Genomic DNA, 22602 nt, shown 5'->3' on the forward strand with positions numbered 1-22602 from the left:
GCTACAGGCCTTGGGTCATCACTTCTCACTGTACTAAGATAAGTTTACACTAATTCTCTTGAGATTTTCAATTTCTTCTTTGTCCTGAGCTCAGTGGAGCACACGTGAAGACCGACACTCTAGGAGGATGGGGAAAAGGAAATGACAGACTCCTATTCTCTCACAGTAACTCAGCAGCTCATGCAGGGAATGAAGGGGAAAGAGTGCCAGGAGAAAGAAGGGAAGAAGGAGAAGGAAAGGAATCAGTGGTGACTAAAAAGAAGTTCATCACATTTTTTTTTTAAATAAAATTTTTTTTAATGTTTATTTTTGAGAGCGAAAGAACGCGAGTGGGGGAGGCACAGAGAGAGAGAGGGAGACAGAATCCGAAGCAGACTCCAGGCTCTGAGCTGTCCGCACAGAGCCCGACATGGGGCTCAAACCCATGGACCGTGAGATTATGACCTAAGCCAAAGTCAGACGCTTAACCGACTGAGCCACCCAGGTGTCCCTATGGCATTTTCTTAAGAGGGAAAGCAGCACAACTCGGGCAAGGTGGCTGCTGCTTTACCATCTCCAAAGACTGGCATCGGAAGGGGTTACGGGATGGTGGGCAAGCTTAGCTTCCAACAAGAAAACTCAAGTGAAGGCTTTTGTTGTTGGCCAAGCTTTAAGGCGGCATATGGCCGTTAAATGTTAGGACATGTGGTGGTAACTGACGAAGCAGGTGGGGACATCGGAGAAAGGGGCTGGGCAAAGATGTAATTCTAGAAACCGATCTCAGGTTGTTGTCACCTGTCCAGCACAGACAATATGAAAACTAAGGCCTGTTCAGTTTTTGAAGAAACTTAATAAAACTGAGGCTTCCTTGAGAAAAGAACTGGGCATATATAAATGGGACTGTTCTAGCCTTATTAAGACTTTAATTTCGGGGCGCCTGGGTGGCGCAGTTGGTTAAGCGTCCGACTTCAGCCAGGTCACGATCTCGCGGTCCGTGAGTTCGAGCCCCGCGTCAGGCTCTGGGCTGATGGCTCAGAGCCTGGAGCCTGTTTCCGATTCTGTGTCTCCCTCTCTCTCTGCCCCTCCCCCGTTCATGCTCTGTCTCTCTCTGTCCCAAAAATAAATAAACGTTGAAAAAAAAAAAAAAAAAAGACTTTAATTTCTCTGTGATAAAAAGGGATTACATTGATAAGGAAAAGGTGTTTTACTGTTCGTTTACTGAGCCATCTTTGTACTATGACATCACATTTTATGTTTTTATTATTTTTTAAAGTATGCTCTATGCCCAACTTGGGGCTCAAGTTCACAAGCTTGAGAATCAAGAGTCGCACACTCTACCAACTGAGCCAGCCAGACACCTCTGACATCACATTTTACTCATAAATTGTTATTACTCAATTTTTGCTATAAAACCTAATCAGGTAAGTTTTTTTGTTTTGTTTTTGGTTGTTGTGGGGTTTGTTTGTTTGGTTTTTTGGTTTGTTTGGTTTTTGTAGGACTTAATAAATGGGAAAGAGACTAGGGGAGCCTCCTTTGGTGCACAAAGTGGTTTGAGTGAGGTTCTGTCACATTTTAGAGGGCTCTGCAGATACACCATTCACATGTTTATAGGAAAAAAAAAAAAACCAAAAAACAAAAACCAAAAACTGAGACCTCCTCTGTGACAGTGTTGTGTTATCCAGTGTGCCTGACAGAAGTATAACCCAAGAGGAGGTAACGCACTTTGCTGTCCAACTTAACAAGAACCAAAGTACAGGAAGATGCCCAGAAAACTAAAACTCACTCCTCTGTAATTTTTACGCTCCTTGAAATTCAAACAGATATGACATAAAGAGTAATGGTGGTGCAGCGGGCTCCCCCATCCAAATACCCACTGACCTGTGGCTGGGCAGGGGACGGGGCATCAGGGTGTTGGATGAGGATCTGGCTTTGCTCAGGACGGGCCGTCACCATGGTGCTGGCAGTACCTACCACCATTCCACATCCACCATTGATTGAGGACACTTGGTGGGTTAGGGTGGCTTTTAGTCTCTGTGAGGGACAGTAATAAAAAATAGTTCGTCAAAGGTAAGATTCTATCACGGGTAAGAGAGTGGGCTTAAATTTTAATACTGACCTTACAAACAGCTAAAATTTCCGTGCCAATTTACCCTTAACAGAGGAATTAAAAGAAAATGACAGGGAGAATGTGCACCTGGATCCCTAAAATGCCTACTCTGTTCCTTGGCTATCATCCTGGGCACAGTTGGAGGGTGGGGGTTGTTGAAGTAATAGAGTCCAGATGAAAGCCCTCTCCTGGAACCCGGCCAGGTGCTGGTTACGCAGCTATTCACCTCTTGGCCAGCTCTCCTGCCCACTCACCCACCCTCCATCTGTCACCCTGGAACTGAAACAGCAAGCATTCCACGCCAAACAATCTGTGCTGCCTCTTTTCACTGCCATGGTGTATGTACCAGGCTGTAAAGGTGGAAGAGAGGAGATAGGAGTCATGAATCAGGGTCTTTTCTTCTCCAGACCCCACAACAGGGTATCTTTAGCTCTGCAAGCCCCATAAGGTTTCTTTGCTTGGCTCACTTGAAAAACCTACACTGATAACACTTCTTTCGAAAGGGCCAACACTGCCCCAAGCTGGGATGTACTCACCATTTTGGCTTCTGATGGCATAGGGTGGCCAGAGGGAGAAATGGAACCACTGCTGTTAACTGGTGGGCCAGGGATACCAGGAATGTTGGGCACCATAGACACAGGTCTGGCCAGCTGGATTAAGAGGAGGAAGAAAGACCAGAAGGGAACATAATACTAGTGGTAGGGCAACAGCTTCCCAAAATCAAGTGCTTCTGAGATTGGCATGTCAGGGCCTGTTCTGTGCAACCTGCCCACAGGGCATACAGGGACAGCCTGGGAAATACCTTCCCCCATAGAGCACCACAGGGTAGGAAATCTAATCCTTCAGTGCTATGACAATTTCTATAGGAAAAACTGGGGCTGTATCTTGAGGAAAGTGGTGGGCAATTTGGGAGGCACCAAGTGCCAAGTAAAATCAACCAATCAGCGGGCTGGCAAGACCAATTCCTAGACCAGGAGCCAATTGTCCAGATGAGGCTTTGTCTAGTGTTCCACAGTGCTGGATTGGCAGAGGTTAGTGAAGAGTTTGGGCAGGCTGCCATGCTCAACTAATACAGACCAGAGCCCACGTTTCCCTGGGGCTCACGTGTGTTTATGAGCATTCAGGTGGAAGGGAGGGATTAGTGTATGGGTAGGGTTGGCTGCCCCAACTATAGAGCTCACCGATATGACAGAAGGCATCTGTACCGGAGGCCCTGGCAGCACAGGCATGGTCTGTCCATTAGCAAGATGCATGACGAGAGGGAGGGAGCCAGTGGGAGATCTAGAAGAGACATGAAGTAAAATGCTCACAATACAGACCCTTTTGCCTAGGGATCTTCCTCCTAGAATTACAGCAGATTTCCCAGTCTTCTCTAGTTAGGGAAGCTATAGGGCAACGTTATAAAATCCTGACACCCTCAGAAAGGTGGAAAAAGTAGGGAGTACTTACCTTATAGATGGAGAGAAATGGTAAGATCTTTACACTTTGCAAATTAAGCAAGGACCACTGAATTCAAATGGGTGGGAAGCTAATCCTATAAAGATTTTAGAACAATTACACAAACATCCCCACCACCGGCATGTATAAATTCTGTCTTGCCTTAGGCAGGACTTGGACCAAAGCTGTCATTTTGCAAAGCTGAATTCTGTCATATGATAGCCAAACATGACTTAATTTCTCTTGTTTTTTTTGTCCGTATTGCTCTACCCTGCCTCCAAAAGATGTCACTTTGTATTTTTCCTAGTAGGTCCAGGGAATAAGCTTTAAGAGGCTAAATCTTGACAGCAACCTCTTAACCTCTGGGTACCTAGGGACAGGAGCTCAAGTCATTTCATTAGGAAATCTATATAGACCATGCCAGGATTGAAGACAAACAGACAAACAAAATTAGGGGTAGCAAAGACCAAGAACCCTAACTGGGACTGAGGGGGACACCAGACTCAAAAAAGATGACTAAATGGGTTTCAGTCCGTCATTCAGTAATGCTCCCCCAAACTTGTGCAGATTGAGGCCAAGAATTAAAATATACTTCCCTGTGTGGCCTCCACCATTTTGATGAACTTCCTAAACTCTTAAAGATTCTTCTTTTAGATCAAAGAAGTCTTAAACCTTCAAATTAAGGAAGCATTATTTCCAAATAAATTCTTGCTTGTGTACTAACAAGGTAAAGATTTCTGTTTATGGTGGGAAATTTTATTCTGAGAGACAATCTCACGGACTTGTTTTCCTTGAGTATTCAAAAACAGTCCTATTTTTCATCAAGTACAAAAAGATTCAGGCTTCACTGTTTCTCCCTGCTCTCTTTACTTACCCCAGTTGCCTGTTGGATGGTGGAGCCTGTGTGATGACAGAAGTTGGGGAGGGAAGGGTTGGGTGAAGTGGATCATAGCCCAAATGGAGAGGCAGGGAGCCAGGGCGCACGATGGTAGGTGTGGGGGTAGAGATCACAACAGGCTTTGGGGCCACCTCCTGGGGAGAAGAGACCAACAGATCACAAAATGCTATAAAGGGCTGCTTATAGGCAAACAGGTAGCTGGTAAAATGTGGAACAAGTCTACTGGAAAGAGCACTGTGGCAGCTCATGTAAATCATGCCCTGGCTCTATCATGATCATGGACCCATACCTCACTCACCCATGCAATAGGAATGCTGAGTTAAGACCTTTTGGCTATCTCCCTTTCAGAGATGATTGCTATGCAAATGAGAGGACAGCTGGAAAATCACCTGGAATCTTTGCAGAAGCACTGGAGTGCCATATAAGTTCCAGGGACTGTAAAAATTTCTCACAGTCTCTATATTCCCATTTCAAATTTTTTTTTTTTTTTTTTACTGTTTATGTATTTTTGAGAGAAACAGTGCAAGCAGGGGAGGGGCAGAGAGACAGGGGACAGAGGATCTGAAGCGGGCTGCATGCTGACAGCAGAGAGCCCAATGCCAGGGCTCAAACTCACAAACTGTGAGATCATGACCTGAGCTGAAGTCCCAATGCATAAGTGACTGAGCCCCCCAGGTGCTCCGCTCTCATTCCAAATTTGATGCCTGAGAGTCCTCCGATCTCTAATGAGAACAGACAGGGTGTAAGACCGGCGATAAGGCAACCAATATTTCCTAGAAAGCCCTTTAAAAAAGGGCTATGGTGGCAGAATGGGGGTGGAGTGCCTGGATGGCTCAGTCGGAAAAGCATGAGACTCTTAATCTCAGGGTGTGAGTTTGAGCTCCACGTTTGGTGTAGAGATTGCTTAAAACTAAATAAATAAAACTAAAAAAAAAAAGGGGGGGGGCACAGGAGTTTGCATAATAGTCTTGTTGTAATAAAACAAACTACTTCCCACTGTTAACCTGGTTAGGGTCTTAGTTGCTAGTGGCCACACTGGCCCTCAAGCGTCTCCAGACAACTTCTAGGACCTGGTTGCTAATGAAAAGGGGAGGGAGGAAGGAGAGTTGTAATGTTTAGGGAGGGAGTAGTTTGGAGAAGTTATCAAACCAAATTTGGAGGGAGGTAAAATGAGATACAGATGCTCTAACCACATTGGACATTAAAATTACAACCACTAGCAGAATAGTGAAGACTGGAAAGAGGCATGGGGGGGGCGGGTTCTGAGGTTTTGAGAGTATCTAGGTGCTGGTTACACGGGCTGTAAACTTCATGAAAATTCAGTGAGCTGTATACTTACAATTTACGCACTTTTCTGTATGTGTGTTATTTCAATAAATTTATAAAAAATATTACCTCATAAAAAGTTCCCTTTAAAAAAATAATACTCAGAATCCTAGTAGGTTTTCTCTTTGTGCCACTAGAAGATTTCCTTCTAAGAAGACTTTTTTCCTAAATCATTTAATGTCCAATTTATGAATTACACATTTTTTTCTTTTCTACTTAACTGAAGTACAACATATATAAAGTGTATTAATCTAAAGGACACAACTAAGTGACTTTATATATGTAAAATCAAGACGGAGTCCATTTCCAGCACCCCAGATGGTTCTCCCGTGTCCCTTCCCGATCCAAACCTTCCCTCACAAGAGCTAAACATTATTTTGAGTTCTATCATCATCAAATAGTTTTTGCCTCTTCTTGAACCTGATGTAAATGGAGTCATGTGTATACTTCTGTGTCTGAATTTTGGTGCTGTTGTTCAGTATAATATTTGTGGGATTCACCCGCATGGCTGTTTATACCATTAGTTCATGAGTTTGTTCTTTTTTAGTGCCGTGTGGTATTTAGAAATATACCACAATTTGTTTATTTATTCATTCTCTTGTTGATGGACATTTAAACCACTTCCGTTTTTTAATTATTATAGTACAACTGCTGTGAACATTCTTTTTTAATGTTTGTTTATTTATTTATTTTTGAGACAGAGACAGAGCATGAGCAGGGGAGGGACAGAGAGAGAGGGAAACATAGAATACAAAGCAGGCTCCAGGCTCTGAGCTGTCAGCACAGAGCCCGACGCGGGGCTCGAACTCATGAACTGTGAGATCATTAGCTGAGCTGAAGTCAGCCGCTTAACCAGCTGAGCCACCCAGAAGCCCCTGAGCATTCTTAAATACTGCCATACAGTGGACATACACACTAATTTCACTTCCATAAAGACTCAGAAGTGGAACTGCTTGGTCCGAGGATAGGTGTCATTTATATAAATCTTCTAAACAATGAAGACTTATGTAAATATAATCAATCCTGTATCACCCATTATTTATACAACTAATGAATAAAAGCTTAATCTACCCACCAACTAACATTTGGGATAATTCTTGGTAGCAAATTTACCTTTTCCTTGAGTGGCGGGGAACAGGGACTGGAAGCAGGGCTATCAGCTGGGGACGAGTCTACCTCCACTGGCTCTTCTTCTTTGATTTTGATGTCTGGTGTGGAAGGCAAAGACATGTCAAGGGGCCCAGCAGCAGCCTGTTAAAAGAGAGAAATGAGCAGAGTTCAACCCAATCATTCCCTTCAGGCTGAATCTAAATCTTTCCAGTTAAAAAATGAAGAAATATACTTTATTATTATTATTATTATTATTATTATTATTATTGATTTATTTTTGAGAGAGAGAGAGACTCAGTGCAAGCAAGGGAGGGGCAGAGAGAGAGGGGCAGAGAGAGGCCAGGTGCCCCTATTATTATTATTATTTTTAAGTAGACTCCACACCCAACATGGGACTTGGACTCATGACCCTGAGATCAAGAGTTGCATGTCCCACGGACTGAGCTGGCCAGGTGCTCTGAGGAAATATACTTCTAAGTTTAGCTTTTGGTCAAAGAACTGAACTGCAAGTCAAAGAAAATATGGAATCTAGGTTTTATGTACAACTCTGGGCAGATCATTTTAACTTCTCAGAACCTGTTTTTCTAACTGTAAAATGGAAATAATACCTGTTTCACAATGGGTGAATACTTATAGTTTCTGAAAGGTAAAAACAAACAAACAAACAAACAAACAAACAAACAAACAAACAAACTTATAATGCTTATAAAGACCCTGAAAGGCGGGGGGAAAGCTGACACTTAAATCCACGCAAATACCATAGTTATATTATTTTTCAGGAAAAGTAAAATGATTTCCTGAATCGAGTGCTTGCCTATTTCCAAGCAGCTCTGTTGGCCACTGGACAACTGTGAGCACTTTTTCTGCCAACCACAAGGACTAGATTATCCAAGTATCAAAAGCAAACAAATTAGCTATTAAAGTACTGCAAACATGAGGGGCGCCTGGGTGGCCCAGTCGGTTAAGCATCGAACTCCAGCTCAGGTCATGATCTCACTGCTCACGAGTTCGAGCCCCACATCGGGCTCTGTGCTGACAGCTCAGAGTGTGGAGCCTGCTTTGGATTCTGTGTCTCCCTCTCTCTCTGCCCCTCCCCTGCTTGCACTCTGTCTCTCTCAAAAATAAATAAACATTAAAAAAAATTTTTTTTTAAGTACTGCAAACATGATAGGGAAGATCTTTTCTGGGGAATTTCCCATGAGTGATGGTGATGTGATCTCATCCCAAAATCTGGTAGTAGAGGCTAGAAGTTAGAAAGATAAGCATTTTGGGGTAATAAAAGAAAGGAAAGACTGGTCATTTGCTCAGTGAAGGAAATTAGAACTTGGTCCTAGAAGCAGGACTAGAGAAAACCAAAAAGGAAAGAGAGTACTTTTCTGGCCATGGTGAATCACTTCACAGAACTGTGAAGCTGTAAATGGCTTTGCAGGACCCATAAACCATCTGAGATGACAGCCCAACACTGCACCACGACAGGAGGGCTGGCACTGCAGTTCAGTTTCATGACAAAGTAGATCCTTTGTTCTATTCTTTCCATAACTTAGGCTTCTCGGTGAAAGAGGAGCTTGTTTCTGACTCTTCCCCTGCTACCTTAATCCCTAGAAATTTTCTTGGTAGTTGAGCACACTGAAGATAATCTGGTGTCTATTATGTTAGAGAAGGTGGTGATGGTTCTTTCTCTCCAATCTGATGGGGGTGAGCAATAGCAAAGATGCTTTCATTTTTGCCCTCATTTTTTTCTACATTGCAAAGATGTCAGGCACAATTCAACTAATTCTGGGATCCCTGAAAAGTCAGAGGGTGGAGGGAAGGAGAGGCCTCTGAGTAAACACAGCCACAGGTTTAGAATCCCTTAGAGGCATCTCCTAGAAAAGCTGTAGTTCAGTAAAGTTTTAGACTCATTCAACATTCCCAGACACAGTCTTTTACTGAGTCCATTCTTCTCATCAAGGGGGCGGTAAGGACTACCCCCATATGGGCAGAAAGAAATATGGAGATGCCCAACAAGTAAAGGCCTGACCAGCTACGAATGGTCTTTCAGAAGTGTCAACTGAGTTAAAATGGAAGTGGAAAAAACTTCAAGCTTTTAAAGGGAGGTTAATTTTCTTGAATTTGCCTATAATGAGTTTGATCTTAAATCCCTCATATCCTGGAAAAAACAATTTGATTTCTTTGTCTTGGGGGAAGGAAAAATGATGGAGGGGTGGATGAAGTAGGGAAGCCATAAAATAAAATTATACCACATAGGTCGAAGCAACTGAGAGATGACAGACTGGAGTTTCAGAAGAAAAATCATGATGAGAAGACTACGGCTAGTCTAGCCATTTGAAAGCAGAACTACAAATATATGCCATTGGATCTCCCTCCTTTCTTTCCGTTTGAGAGAGAGAGCAGGAAAAAGTGCTCATAGGAAGCTATGGAACTTGGAAAAACCTCCAGTGATGATTCTTATAAATACAATTTAAGCTGGGTGAAAAAAAGTCATGCACAGCTCTCTTGGTTTACCTGCTCTCTTCTTCTTAAAAGGAAAGAGCTCAGAATACGAAGGGATTCCAACATTCTAATCCTCTCTACAGTATCTATACTAAGCAGCCTCCATATAGTTGAACATACTTTGTGATAGCTTCCACCTGCTGGTCCTATTCCTATCTCTGGGCCACAGAGAAGTTGAACCCCTCTTTTGCATGAAAGCTCTTCACATATTCGAAGACTACAATTTGGTTCACATTAGATCTTCTCTTTTCTAAGCACAACTTCCTCAGTTTCTTTGTAGGTTCCTAACGTGACATAACATCCTTCTTTAAGTTCATTGTCTTGAATATTACTAGAAAGCTACCTGAAGGTAAGAGCTACATACATTGAAACAAAGAAGTGTCCAAATTCAATAAATGCTTGTTGATTGGCTGACTGAAAACAGTTCAGGTAAGAAGAGAAAGAGATTTGACCCCAAAAAATGTCATCTCATAGGATCTGAGTAATTTATAATCTTTTAACATCTTCAACATATTCAAAAGAGAAATAATTTTTTAAAAATAGATTACTGGACTGATGCTGCACTGAACAGGAAAGAAGACTAATTTCTGGTAAAGACAGACTTGTGAGGACCCATCATCTGGGCCCCCTAAAGTCGTGGAAGGATGACTAGGATCAGTGGGTACTATCTGGTTCTAAAGAAGGAAGCCCATTATTTTGTGCTTTAACCGGTTAAGCAAATTATCCCAGGACACAATGAAAACAGCCTCCATCTGAACACTGCCAGTTTTTCAGCAAATGTCCCGCCTCTTGCCTTTTTTTCATCCTCATCTGCAGCTTTCTTGAATTCATGTTCAAAGGAGCTAGCTAATTCATTGAAGAGCCCCACCTCCTCACAATTCTTCAGGAATCTAGTCGGAGTAGGAGTTTGATCTGTAGACATGAAAAACAAAACAAAACAGGAGACTTCATTTTAGTTTTGACCTGAAATTAAAACTTGAGAGTATATAGGGAACACATTTTTATTCTCCTGTTTGGAGAGAGTCTCTGTGTTGTTTTACGGAGCTTGAGCAGGTGAAGGCCAGTGCTAGGCCACCAGAGGGGGTGTCTGTGCTGTGCCGCCTCAAGGCCAGCAGAGGGAAGACAGAACAATGTTTTGTTGTGTGACTGTCCACTTAACCCCCTTACTCCCAGAGGCTAGTTTCACCTCCCTCACCCCCAAAACAAAACCAAACCACCCACCCAGGTGGAGTTTGTGGTACTTCCAGATCTGAAAATCAAGGACAGTTAAGCGACATTTTCTCTTTAAAGTTACTCCCTGCTATGTCTGAAGTGAGGAGGTATAAGCAGATGCGTGTTAAAATCTGATGAGAAGGAGAAGAAACTGAGGGTCAGATGGTAGAGTTTGCTTGCTAAAGCCACCAAGAAAGATACGGTGTCTTGTCTTTCAGTGGTCACTGAGCTAAGGGTCTGCTACCTTCTGAAGGTATTGTGGGCAAATCTAGGGGCTGCTGAACAAAGACAGCAAGATCATGAGCTAGGAAAGGAAACTGCAAACAATAGAGCTCATTTCAAAGAGACCTGAGCCCAGAGCAAATTCCGGAAACCAGGATATTTGGATTTAGATTTGCCAGCCAAAATATCCTCTCAGGGGCTGCACAAATCTTTCAACAGTGCCTCTGCCCTTGGGAAGAGGAAGGCGAAATCCGTAACCCATGGGAACTTTTCAAGCAACCTGAATTTTAGATTTGTGCTTCTCTCTCCCCATTCTGCTTTTCTGATTTTTCTCTCTTAGGTCACCTGAATCTTGTTCCCTAATCTAAAGTTCTATTATGATGGTTTTCTTTGACATGCTAGTCACCTCGGGGATTCATTTTATACCCCAAACCACTAAACTGAATGATAGATATAGAACAATGATTAAATGATGTTTTAAGGAGTGAGACCAGGGATTAAAATCACTCCTAGCATGATCGATTGGAAATAGTCCACTGGGATTTTCCATGGAAAGAGCATTTTTTTTTTTTTTCAATTTAAACAAAACCTCTTCTGAATCAGAGTGTTTGGAAAAGTTACCACTACCTCCCAAAATAGTTTTAAAAGGTTCTCTGGCAGCTTTGGTTGGCCAATGATGAAGCCACTTTCCCTCCATCCCCGGGTGAGTGGAGGTAATATCATCTTTTATGCTCAAGAGTACTTCAGTAAGGGCACACACACAAAAAATCACAACTCAAGTGAAACAGGATGAGGCAGCTAAGGGCACAGTGATGGCAGAAGAGGGCCTTTTGGTTCTCTGACCTGAGACTCATACAAACTTCTCCCATTCCTGAACAAACAAGCAAATAGCCTGAAAACGTATAAGAAAACCCTTTGCCTGCTCTGACGACTCTAAAGAAATCAACAAGTGTTTACTGAATACTTTCTATGTGTCTTGATGGTACATGCATACACTTTTGGGTAAATTTGGGGGAGGAGAGGGAAAGGAGTATAGGAGTTCTGCCCAAATATAAGACATGGCACTTGCCCTAGAGAACAAAGAGGATGTTTTCTAGTTGAGGAAATAAATATACATAGATAGCATCATGGTATATAAAAAACTAGGTGCCACGTGCAGTAGAGAATAAAATTATTGTAGTAATTAAAGAATGACAAATAAATGACAGAATAGTTAAGAGGTTTCAAGAAGCAGGATTTGAGCTGGCCCTTAAAGAATGGTTTTCACCAAGAGAAAGAAGATGTGGAGGGTAAGAGGAGTCAGGCATAGAGAGGAAGGGTATGGGCACCATGTATAGATGAGGAGGAAAAGGTACGTCCAGGGTAAAGATAATCAAGTCAGGGGGAGCCTGGATGGCTCAGTTGGTAGAGCACATGACTCTTAATCTCAGGGTTGTGAGTTCAAGCCCTATGCTGGATGTGGAGCCTACTTAAAATAAAATGATAATTAAAAAAAGATAATCAAGTTAGGTATATAAGTTATATACAAGGTTGAGTAGGTATGGGTGCCTGGTTGGCTCAGTTGGTGGAGTGTGCAACTGTTGATTTTGAGATTGTGAGTTTGAGCTCCACACTGGGTGTAGAGATTACTTAAAAATAAAATCTTTAGGGGCGCCTGGGTGGCGCAGTCGGTTAAGCGTCCGACTTTAGCCAGGTCACGATCTCACGGTCCGTGAGTTCGAGCCCCGCATCAGGCTCTGGGCTGATGGCTCAGAGCCTGGAGCCTGTTTCCGATTCTGTGTCTCCCTCTCTCTCTGCCCCTCCCCCGTTCATGCTCTGTCTCTCTCTGTCCCAAAAATAAATAAAAACGTGGAAAAAAAAAATAAAATCTTTAAGTGGCGCCTGGGCGGCTCAGTCAGTTGAGTGTCTGACTTGATTTCAGCTCAGGTCATGATGTCACCGTTTGTGGGTTTAAGCCCTGTGTCGGGCTCAGTGCTAACAGTATGGAGTGTGCTTGGGATTGTCTCTCTCCTCCTCTCTCGGCCTCTCCCCCATTTGCTCTCACTCTCTCAAAATACATAAATAAACATAAAAAAAAAAAAAGAAATGGCAGATGGCCATTAGCATTAGTTTAAAAAAATCAAAGCAAAGCAAAGCAAAGCAAATCACATCTTTTAAAAACAAACAAAAACCAAAGGTGGGTAGGTAGGTACCATCAGGCTAGGTTACAGAAAGCCTGAAAATCCAAATATAAACAGCCTTAAAGTAAAATAGGAGGGGTGGGCGCCTGGGTGGCTCAGGGGGTTAAGTGTCTGACTTCGGCTCAGGTGATGATCTCCTAGGTCTTGGATTCAAGCCCCACCCATCCTCAGGCTCTGTGCTGACAGCTCAGAGCCTGGAGCTTGCTTTGGATTCTGTGTCTCCCTCCCTCTCTGCCCCTCCCCTACTCTCCCTCTCTCTATCAAAAATAAACATTGGGGCACCTGAGTGGCTCAGTTGGTAAAGCACCTGACTTCAGTTCAGGTCATGATCTCACAGTTTGTGGGTTTGAGCCCCACGTCAGGCTCTGTGCTAACAGCTCAGACCCTGTAGTTTGCTTCAGATTCTGTGTCTCCCTCTTTCTCTGCCCTCTATGGTTCACCTTCTGTCTCTGTAGCTCTCAAAAATAAACACTTAAAAAAATAAATAAATAAGCATTAAAAAAAATAGGAAGATTAGGGCACATTTTTTAATTTATTAATTTTTTTAAAGTTTATCTTGAGAGACTGTGTGCCTGCATGTATGTGGGAGGGGCAGACAGAGAGGGAGAGAAAGAATCTCAAGCAGGCCCCACACTGTCAGCACAGAGCCCGAGGAGCGGCTCGATCCCATGAACTGTGAGATCATGACCTGAGCCAAAATCAAGAGTCGGATGATCAACCATCTGAGCCACCCAGGCACCCCTTCCTCCAGACTTTCTTAAGGATCATCAATGACAATGTCCCCACTCATGTCCTTTTCCAGGAATTACAATCTATAAGCTCCTAGCAAAGTGGCTGGTGGACAAAGTAGCTATTCAATAAATATTTGCTGAATTAATAAGGAATAGGAGATATGTAATGGCAAGTTCCTTTGTTCACACATAGAAGTATAGAGAAGGAGGTTCTCTCTTTCTTTCACTGTATTTTAGGTTGCATTTTGGCTAGTAATAGAGAAATTGTGCCTTATCTGAGTTATTAACTTATGTAATAACCACCAACAAAATCCCCTATTGGTTAAATACTGAGATAAACTTGCTTAACCCAGGTTAAACCAGAACCCCTCATAGTATCAAAAGAAAAGGCCCATTTTGGTTTGTATGTCTGTCTAGCTGAAAATGGCACAACAGAACTGCCCATGATTTGAGAGTAGTTGCTAGGGATACTCCCTTGAGAATGGCATATGTAAGCAAGCCAGTATCTAAAACAATCAGTGAGAGGTTCCAGGTCACCCAAATTGGCTTAGAAGAGTCCCATTGACTAAATGTCTTGTCTGAGCTTTGGAAATGTGCCCTCAACACCGTCTGGGTTCATGAGGCAAGTTGAATTTACGAACTGACAATCAGCCTGCTTGGGGGAAACTGACACCCAGTGGAAGAGAAGCAGCCAGGCTAGGTCGGCTTTCTTGCTTTCTTTTGTTCACCCCTTCGCTGTGGGTATGGAGAAATGTCAAAGGCGTCTTTTATCTGTAAATCTTCCAAAGTCTTAATAAAAAGAAGGCAAGGAGGGAATAGACTGAAAAAAGCCAAGACTAAACCTCAACACACCTACCCTCAAAAACCGCAGAACCCAATCTTCTATTAAAAACAGAATGGAGGGCACAATAGAAACTTGGGAGCTTTTAGTGTTCCTTTTTCCTGATTAAATGCAGATCACATCAGGGCTCTTAATGGGAAAAGGGGAGTATAGCTCCCAGTACATCTGGTCCCTGGTATTAATCTTAACTGTCTGGTGATACCAAGGCACGTGGCTTCTGGGGCAGCAAATACCTGCAATGATGACTGAGTCAGTTCGGGCTGGGCCAAATTTCAATGTCATCTCATGCTTGTGTTTATGAACTGCCAGGTGGTCCTCGTTTGTAAATCTCTGAAACGAAACAGAAACAGAGATGTGAAAAAAAAATAAGCGCTTCGGTGCCCTTTTACAATGTCCTACTAAACATCCTGCACAAGGATGGTCCCTGGACAGGGGGACTGGAGAGGGAATGGAAAGGAGAAAGAACTGGAAGTGATGGAAAAGGAGAGGAGCTGGACGAAAGGAGAATACGGGGAAGGAGAAAAAGGGGCACTAGAAAGCTGGGAGGAGAGGAGAAGAGGAAGACCGCGGCACCAACTGCTCTGTAATATCAGGTCCAAAACGCGAGAAGTGGACAGATTGCTGGTGAAGTGGGGTCCAGGCAGGAGGCTCCAAATGAAAAAAACATTTAGGCAAGGCTCTTAGCGAACAAGGGGAAAATAATTTTAAATAATAATAATAAAGAGAGAAGAAGGGCAAAGCTGGACACTCGTTGGTCATCACAAAAATAGGAAATTCAGAGTGAAGCTCTCCATGGTGGGGCTGAATTGGACTATTTATGAGGGGGCTAACAGGGAGATAAATTATGCAGGATTAGGAGAACCATTTAACTTCCTGGCCCCCACAGTGCTGCAGCAGGCGCCTGCCCAGCTATTTGGCTCAGGGTTTTAATGAGCCAGGATGGGGCTGTAGAGGACAGGGGCCCAATGGCCAGCAGTAATGGCACACACCAGCCCCATCGGCCAAATGCTGTCTCCCCTCGTCGTGCAGCCCGCCTGGGCTCCGTCAGCCATAAAGGGGCCAGTGCAATGCTGCTGGCTATATAATGACAGAATAAAGATGCAAGCAAAAAATTTTTTGTTGGGGTGGGGAGAAGCCTGTCGGCAGGACGAGGGAAGGGGAAAGAAAGGAGATGGTATAGCGACTTTCTTTATTTAGGGGTTTGGGTGAAAGGACAATGAAAAGGTGAGGCTAGGTCTGCCTCATTTTATGACACGTAAGACAGGGTTACTGGACAATAATTTATGCTTCCACCCCTTCTTTAGAGCGGGGGAGGTGAAGAGAACAGATGAACAGCAGTAATTCAAAAGAATGATACCCTCAAAATTCCCTTTGAGGCTGGCTGGCCCAGTTCCTTCATTAAAACATGCCTGCAACACAGTAACAGCTTGGATGCTGTGGTTTCCCACAGCTCCCTCACCAGCCAGGCTCTGAAACATGGTTCTATTTGTCTTTTTGTTTCTAAAAATAATGACTGGTTAGTCCCCTCTTTTTACTTTCCTTGTTAGATACATACACACTTCCCACCGAACACTTTTAGCTCTTTTTCCACAGCGCTTCTTGACTGCGAACCAGACAGGAGTTAGCTTCATCCATCCCAGGTCCTATCCAGTTAATAAAGTGACCCTGAACTTCGATTTAAGTTCCTTTATTTTACCTTAAAGTATCTTCCCCCAAATTTTCTCTGAGCCCTATCACAACTAAAGCTAGCTTCTGGTGTAAAATCCTTCCAGGCTGGGCCTACAGGCCTGAAGGGAAAAGTGAATTTTCACTTAAAAGTATAAAGAACCAAAATGTAAACCTTCAAAAGACTGCCTGAGTGGTTTCAGAAGGATCCAGGAGAAAAGTGAATAAAGTGTGGGAGAATTTAGCCAACAACTTAGTTTTCTCTGTTGTTGGTTAACCCTAGGCATCAATTGTGTCCTTAACAGATTTCTCCCTAAGGAAAAAAAAACGGTGAGGTTGGGGTGAAGAAAGGAGAGAATAGTCTTTAACCAGGGGTATGATATTTGTAGGTTAAATAAGTCACCGTTGAGGTTCTGGGTTTCCCAGCTATTGGGTAAAAGGAAGTGAGCAGGACCTGGTCTACAATGAACAAAACCCATCATTTTACTTATTTATTTTTAAATGTTTATTTATTTATTTTGAGAGACTGAGAGGGGCAGAGAGAGAGGGGGAAAGACAGAGCATGAGTAGGGGAGGGGCAGAAAGAGAGAGAGACAGAGAATCCCAAGGAGGTTTCACACTGTTAGCGCAGAGCCGCATGCGGGGCTCGAACCCATTAACTATAAGATCGTGATTTGAGCCAAAGCCAAGAGGCAGACACTTAACCGACTGAGCCACTCAGGCACCCCCAAAACCATCATTTTAGGGAAGAGTAGTGGATTAGGCAAAGGTATAGAATTTCATAACATTGGTAATGTTCTAACAATCTTTCAAAAAGATGTTTATAATAAGTTCTTCATGGAAATTTCATAGACGTAGCCTGAAAATTTTTGCACAATGTTCTAGAATCTAGAATGATTTTCAAGCAAAGTCCTTTTTTAAAAAAAAAAAATTAATGTTTATTTATTTTTGACAGAGAGAGAGAGAGACAGAGACAGAGCATGAGCAGACAGGCAGAGAGAGAGGGGGAGACACAGAATCCAAAGCAGGCTCCAGGCTCTGAGCTGTCAGCACAGAGCCCAATGTGGGGCTCGAACTCACGGACCGCGAGATGGTGACCTGGGCTGAAGTCAGACGCTCAACCAACTGAGCCACCCAGGCGCCCCAAGCAAAGTCCTTTTCTAACTATCAGAAGTCAAGCCTGCTCAAAACTGAGCTGAGAGAAAGATTTTATTTATTTTTTTTTATTTAAAAAATTTTTTTTAACGTTTTATTTATTTTTGAGACAGAGAGAGACAAAGCATGAATGGGGGAGGGGCAGAGAGAGAGGGAGACACAGAATCGGAAGCAGGCTCCAGGCTCTGAGCCGTCAGCACAGAGCCCAATGTGGGGCTCGAACTCACGGACCCCGAGATCGTGACCTGGGCTGAAGTCGGACGCTTAACCGACTGAGCCACCCAGGCGCCCCAAAAGATTTAAAAACTCAACCAGGTTTGGGGCGCCTGGGTGGCGTAGTCGGTTGAGCGCCGACTTCAGCCAGGTCACGATCTCGCGGTCCGGGAGTTTGAGCCCCGCGTCAGGCTCTGGGCTGATGGCTCAGAGCCTGGAGCCTGTTTCCGATTCTGCGTCTCCCTCTCTCTCTGCCCCTCCCCCATTCATGCTCTGTCTCTCTCTGTCCCAAAAATAAATAAACGTTGAAAAAAAAAAAAAAAAAAACTCAACCAGGTTTTGTGCTGGTCAGGATCACTTAGTATTTTAAAAGGCAACTCCCCTTCTGTTAGAATTGTGCTCCACAGTCCTGACTTGTCTTATTGTCCTCTAGCCCTTGCTCCTCTCTGTTGCACGCCTCCTCCCCCTTCCATGCTATGCTACCATGTTCCCCCTTGAGCTACTGAGCTATTTATTTTTTCCAAATCAAAAGCTGGGATCTGAAAAGAACTGAAGATGGCTGAAGGGATTTCCCACCCATCAGCAGCTCAGAAGGTTTGATAACTATGAACCCTGATAGGAAAAAAGCTGTATCTTTATTCTCACTAAACCCTGAAATTTAAATTCCTAACTCATAATAGAAATCACACATATTTTCTTACCACATAGATCAAAATATCCTTTATACTCATCACTATTTGAAACTATGGTAGTCACGAGACCCACACTGGAACTTGTTATCTAATAATGCATTCCATTATTAAATATTTTAAGAATAATTTTGAGAACTATTATTTCAAAATAACTGGTTTCCTTTATAATCCTATATATTTTACTTTAATAATTTAAAAACAATATTCTGAGAAGGGGTTCACAGCCTTCACCAAATTGTCAATGGGGATCATGACACCCCCCAAATTTAGAGTCTCTAAAAAAAAAAAAAGTCCCTGACTAAATCAGGTAATGCACTTCAGAGGAGGAGGCAAATGGGCTGAATTTTAGGAAGCAGGGCACTGGCCTGGGCTCTCCCTGTAATTTGTAATACAATTTTTTTTAAAGTAGGCTTCATGCCCCAGCGTGGAGCCCAACATGGGGCTTGAACTCACGACCCTGAGATCAAGATCTGAGCCGAGATCAAGAGTCAGAAGCTTAACCGACTGAGTTACGCAGGCACCCCTTTAATACAATTTTTATATGGCTAGAGTAGGAATGGGAGGATAAAAGTATGCTAAAGCTTTTTATCAAAGTGAATGTCAATTTGGCTATTATGTTCATTGTTCCTTTTATTCTCTTACATTTATAAAAGTTAACCCTTAAGGGGGCGCTTGGCTGGCTTAGTTAGTTGGTGGATAGTGCAACTCTTGATCTCAGGGTTATAGGTTTGAGCCCCACACTGGGTGTAGAGATTACATAAAAATAAAATCTTCAAAAAAAAAAAATTTAAAGTTAATCCTTAAGAATTCCCTAGATCAGTCTTGAAATGCAAGCTTAGCAAACCCATCCCTCTGAAAGCAATTTCTCAAAATATCTAAAATCATTAAGTGATAAAAATTTTGACCTTATTATTCTATTGAATTAAAATGAGCAGAGGAGCTCCCAAAAGGATTTCCTTTTTGAATTATTGCCCATTTAAAAATCTAACTCTCCCATTTGTTAATACCCTTAATGGGTCTTCCTTTGTTCTTTGGTCTTACCTATGACTAAGGATTTGGCAAAGAACCACTGAGGGAACAGTCACTCTGGTTATAGGGTAAATAATGATAATGTTCAAGGAATATGTAGATATCAACCATCTTCAAGACAGCAGAGGGCTGATTATCATTCAAAATGGAGACTGAAGAATGTAAGTCATACTGGATCAAAAAGGCAGTTTACATGCCTTGGGAGAGGATTTGTATAGTAACTTACGGTTTACCATCTAATTTGCTCAAGTAAATGAATCAGGGCAGTTTCTTGGCATAAATAGGTGAGGAGAAGTATTACGTGGTAATGTGCACCCTATCTAGAGAACAAGATGATTTAGCTCTGCCCTATTCAATATGGTAGCCATTAGCCGCACGAGGCTATTGAGCACTTTAAATGTGGCTAGATGTACTGTAAGTCAAAACACACACTGAATTTCAATGACTTAGTACAAAAAAAGAATGTAAAATATCTCATTAATTTCATGTTGATTACATGTTGAAATGATAAGATTTTGGATATACTGGGTTAAATGTATTATTAAAACTAATTTTACTTATTTACTTTTACTTTTTAATGTGGCTACTAGAAAATTTTAAATTACATATGTGGTTTGCATCATATTTCATTTGGTCAGCTCTGACCTAGATAATATCCTCAAAGATCCAATGGGAATTTTACTCATGTGCCAGTCTTGAGTCTTTCCCCCTGAACCCATTTTCTCTAAATATAGTTTATACTATATGGCAGTGGTTCTCAAGCAGGGATAACTCTGACTCCCAAGGGACATTTTAGCAATGTGTGGAGACATTTCTGCTGATCACAACCAGAGGGATGCCACTGGCCTCTACAGGGTAGAGCCATGGGATGCTGATAAATATGCTGAAATGCACAAGCCAAGGCTCTAAAACAAAGAATTATCTGACCCAAAATATCAACTGTGTCTTTGTTAAGAAATTCTGCTACACGGTAACAGGGAAGGAGAGAAAGAAACAAGGGGGAAAAAAAGGCTGTTTTTTAGTTTCCCTTGCCAAACTGCCAACACATGTTTTTGGATCTAAAACTTGGAAGGGAAAAAACACAGGCAGAAAACTCCCAACCTCATTTTATAAAATGGCTGATGTACTACAGATCTGCAAATACTTAGGATAGGGAAATTAGGAAGACAGAGACAGAAGGCACTATAATTGGGAGAAGAACAAATTAAATGGAATTCTCTCTCACACATTGTTTTGTTAGTTACAAAGAGGTAATACAGAAGAAGAAAATCAAAACAATTTTGGCTACTTTTGATTTTTACTCCCCAATGGAGATTTTCTTAGTTTAAGAAATGTTAAGAAACATAAAATAGAATGTAAGGGGTATGAGGAAATTGATCTGAAAACTGGTTATCATTTGTGAAATGGGCAGGGACAGTATAGTTTCTTATTAACAATTTTCTACAGGCGATCTTTGGTAAAAAATGCTTTCTGTTTCTAGAAGTTTGAGCTTCTCCTATCCTTCTGTGATAGTAGAATCTGGTATCCTACCTACCAGCAAACTGACCAAATGAACAGAGTAAAGTGTAAAGAATGCGGAATGGCCTGAAGAACAAACATGGATGGTGGGTACTGTAAATCAGAAATACATCTCAATGGGGGCACCTGGGTGGCTCAGTTGGTTAAGTGTCTGACTTTGGTCTAAGTCATGATCTTGCCGTTCCAGAGTTCAAGCCCCACATTGGGCTCTGTGCTGACAGCTTGGAGCCTGGAGCCTGTTTCAGATTTTGTGTCTCCCTCTCTCTCTGCCCCTCGCCCGCTCACACTCTCTCTCAAAAATAAATAAACATTTAAAAATTAAAAAAAGAAATACATTTCAATGAATGAAGTCTTAAGATTTTAAGTTTTTTAGGGACGGCTGGGTGGCTCAGTCGGTTATAAGTGTCCGACTTCAGTTCAGGTCAAGATCTCACAGTTTGTTGAGTTCGAGTCCCCTGCTGGGCTCTGCGCTGACAACTCAGAGCCTGGAGCCTCTTTCGGATTCTGTGCGTCCCTCTCTCTCTGCCCCTCCCCCACTCGCGCTCTGTCCCTCTCTCTCTCAAAAATAAACATTAAAAAAAAGGATTTAAAATTTTTTTTTTTTAATTTTTTTTTCAACGTTTTTATTTATTTTTGGGACAGAGAGAGACAGAGCATGAACGGGGGAGGGGCAGAGAGAGAGGGAGACACAGAATCGGAAACAGGCTCCAGGCTCCGAGCCATCAGCCCAGAGCCCGATGCGGGGCTCGAACTCACGGACCGCAAGATCGTGACCTGGCTGAAGTCGGACGCTTAACCGACTACGCCACCCAGGCGCCCCTAAAATTTTTTAATTGGTATAGATCATGTACAAAAAACCACAAATATTAAGTGTACATATAGCTCAATGAATTTTTATACGAATAAATGCCCACTGTGATTACAACCTACATGAAGACATGAAACATTTCAGGCACTCTGAAGGTCTTCTTCATATCCCTCTTTTCTTAACCTTTTAAATGAAATGATCACATAAAACCGTATATAGTACCTGGCATACAGCATGTGCTCAAGCTAGTTCTCTACATTTTACTCTCCAGGTAGACAGGTATTGTAGTATAAATTAGTTTTTCTTTGCAGAATAACTCTAAACAAGTCAGTGTTTAGAGAGAGTGCTTTTCTTAATCTAGTTAAAACTAGTCTCTCAAAAACTTTCTGAAATAACAGCACTAAACAGAACTGAAGAGAAGGCTCAGGGTGAAGGAGAGCTCAAGCCAAACTAGAGCAAAATTTTTGCCTATTGACTCTGAGCCAGGCACAAGCATACGGGCATTAGAAATGTAATAGTTTCAAGCTAAATCCTGGGTAAAGTATCGTGACCAATGAAATTTCTGTGCAATATGCACTCAAACCCTAGCCAAATTCATTCCTGAAATGTTGTTTTTGGCCACCACAGCTCCAGTTTCCATGTAGATTTGTCTCACATTTAAAAATGCTCTTATGCCCTGACCTATGATTAATACAAGTCCCTTTCCTTGTTTTAGAAGAGTAGACTGGGGGAAGGAGACAAATGAGAACTCTTTAGTTATTAGGAAATGAGCCCTGAATGCTAAACTATCAGGAAACAATGCAAGGAACTGAGTTTATATTTGTGATAGTCTGGAAATTCATTTATGCTGAAACCAAATCTATCTCCTTCTCCAAAGTTTCTGGGTTTGGCAGCGCTGCATGGACAGAATAACTTTCTTTTTTTACAGTATCTACACATGGACATATTTTGATGAAAGAAAATAGCATGAAAAAGCCATAGAAAGC

The 22602-nt window shown here is 42.4% G+C and overlaps 1 protein-coding gene across 6 annotated transcripts in view; it reads right to left on the minus strand.

Annotated features, from left to right (window-relative positions):
- ATF7 (activating transcription factor 7) overlaps positions 1-22602 on the minus strand; it is an 86204-nt gene that overhangs the window by 12082 nt on the left and 51520 nt on the right. For 4 of the 6 annotated variants that reach the window (XM_043564078.1, XM_043564074.1, XM_043564075.1 and 1 more), the window contains 7 exons: positions 14770-14866; positions 10144-10262; positions 6861-6998; positions 4398-4555; positions 3268-3367; positions 2623-2736; positions 1858-2010 (listed from right to left, as the gene is read on the minus strand). In XM_043564078.1, the coding sequence (XP_043420013.1) occupies positions 1858-2010; positions 2623-2736; positions 3268-3367; positions 4398-4555; positions 6861-6998; positions 10144-10262; positions 14770-14866 (879 nt within the window). Of the gene's footprint in view, positions 1-1857; positions 2011-2622; positions 2737-3267; positions 3368-4397; positions 4556-6860; positions 6999-10143; positions 10263-14769; positions 14870-22602 lie in introns of those variants that run through there. The other 2 variants (XM_043564080.1, XM_043564079.1) reach the window with 2 other exon arrangements.

The sequence above is a fragment of the Prionailurus bengalensis genome, chromosome B4 (genome assembly GCF_016509475.1).
Source record: "Prionailurus bengalensis isolate Pbe53 chromosome B4, Fcat_Pben_1.1_paternal_pri, whole genome shotgun sequence".
NCBI lineage: Eukaryota > Metazoa > Chordata > Mammalia > Carnivora > Felidae > Prionailurus > Prionailurus bengalensis.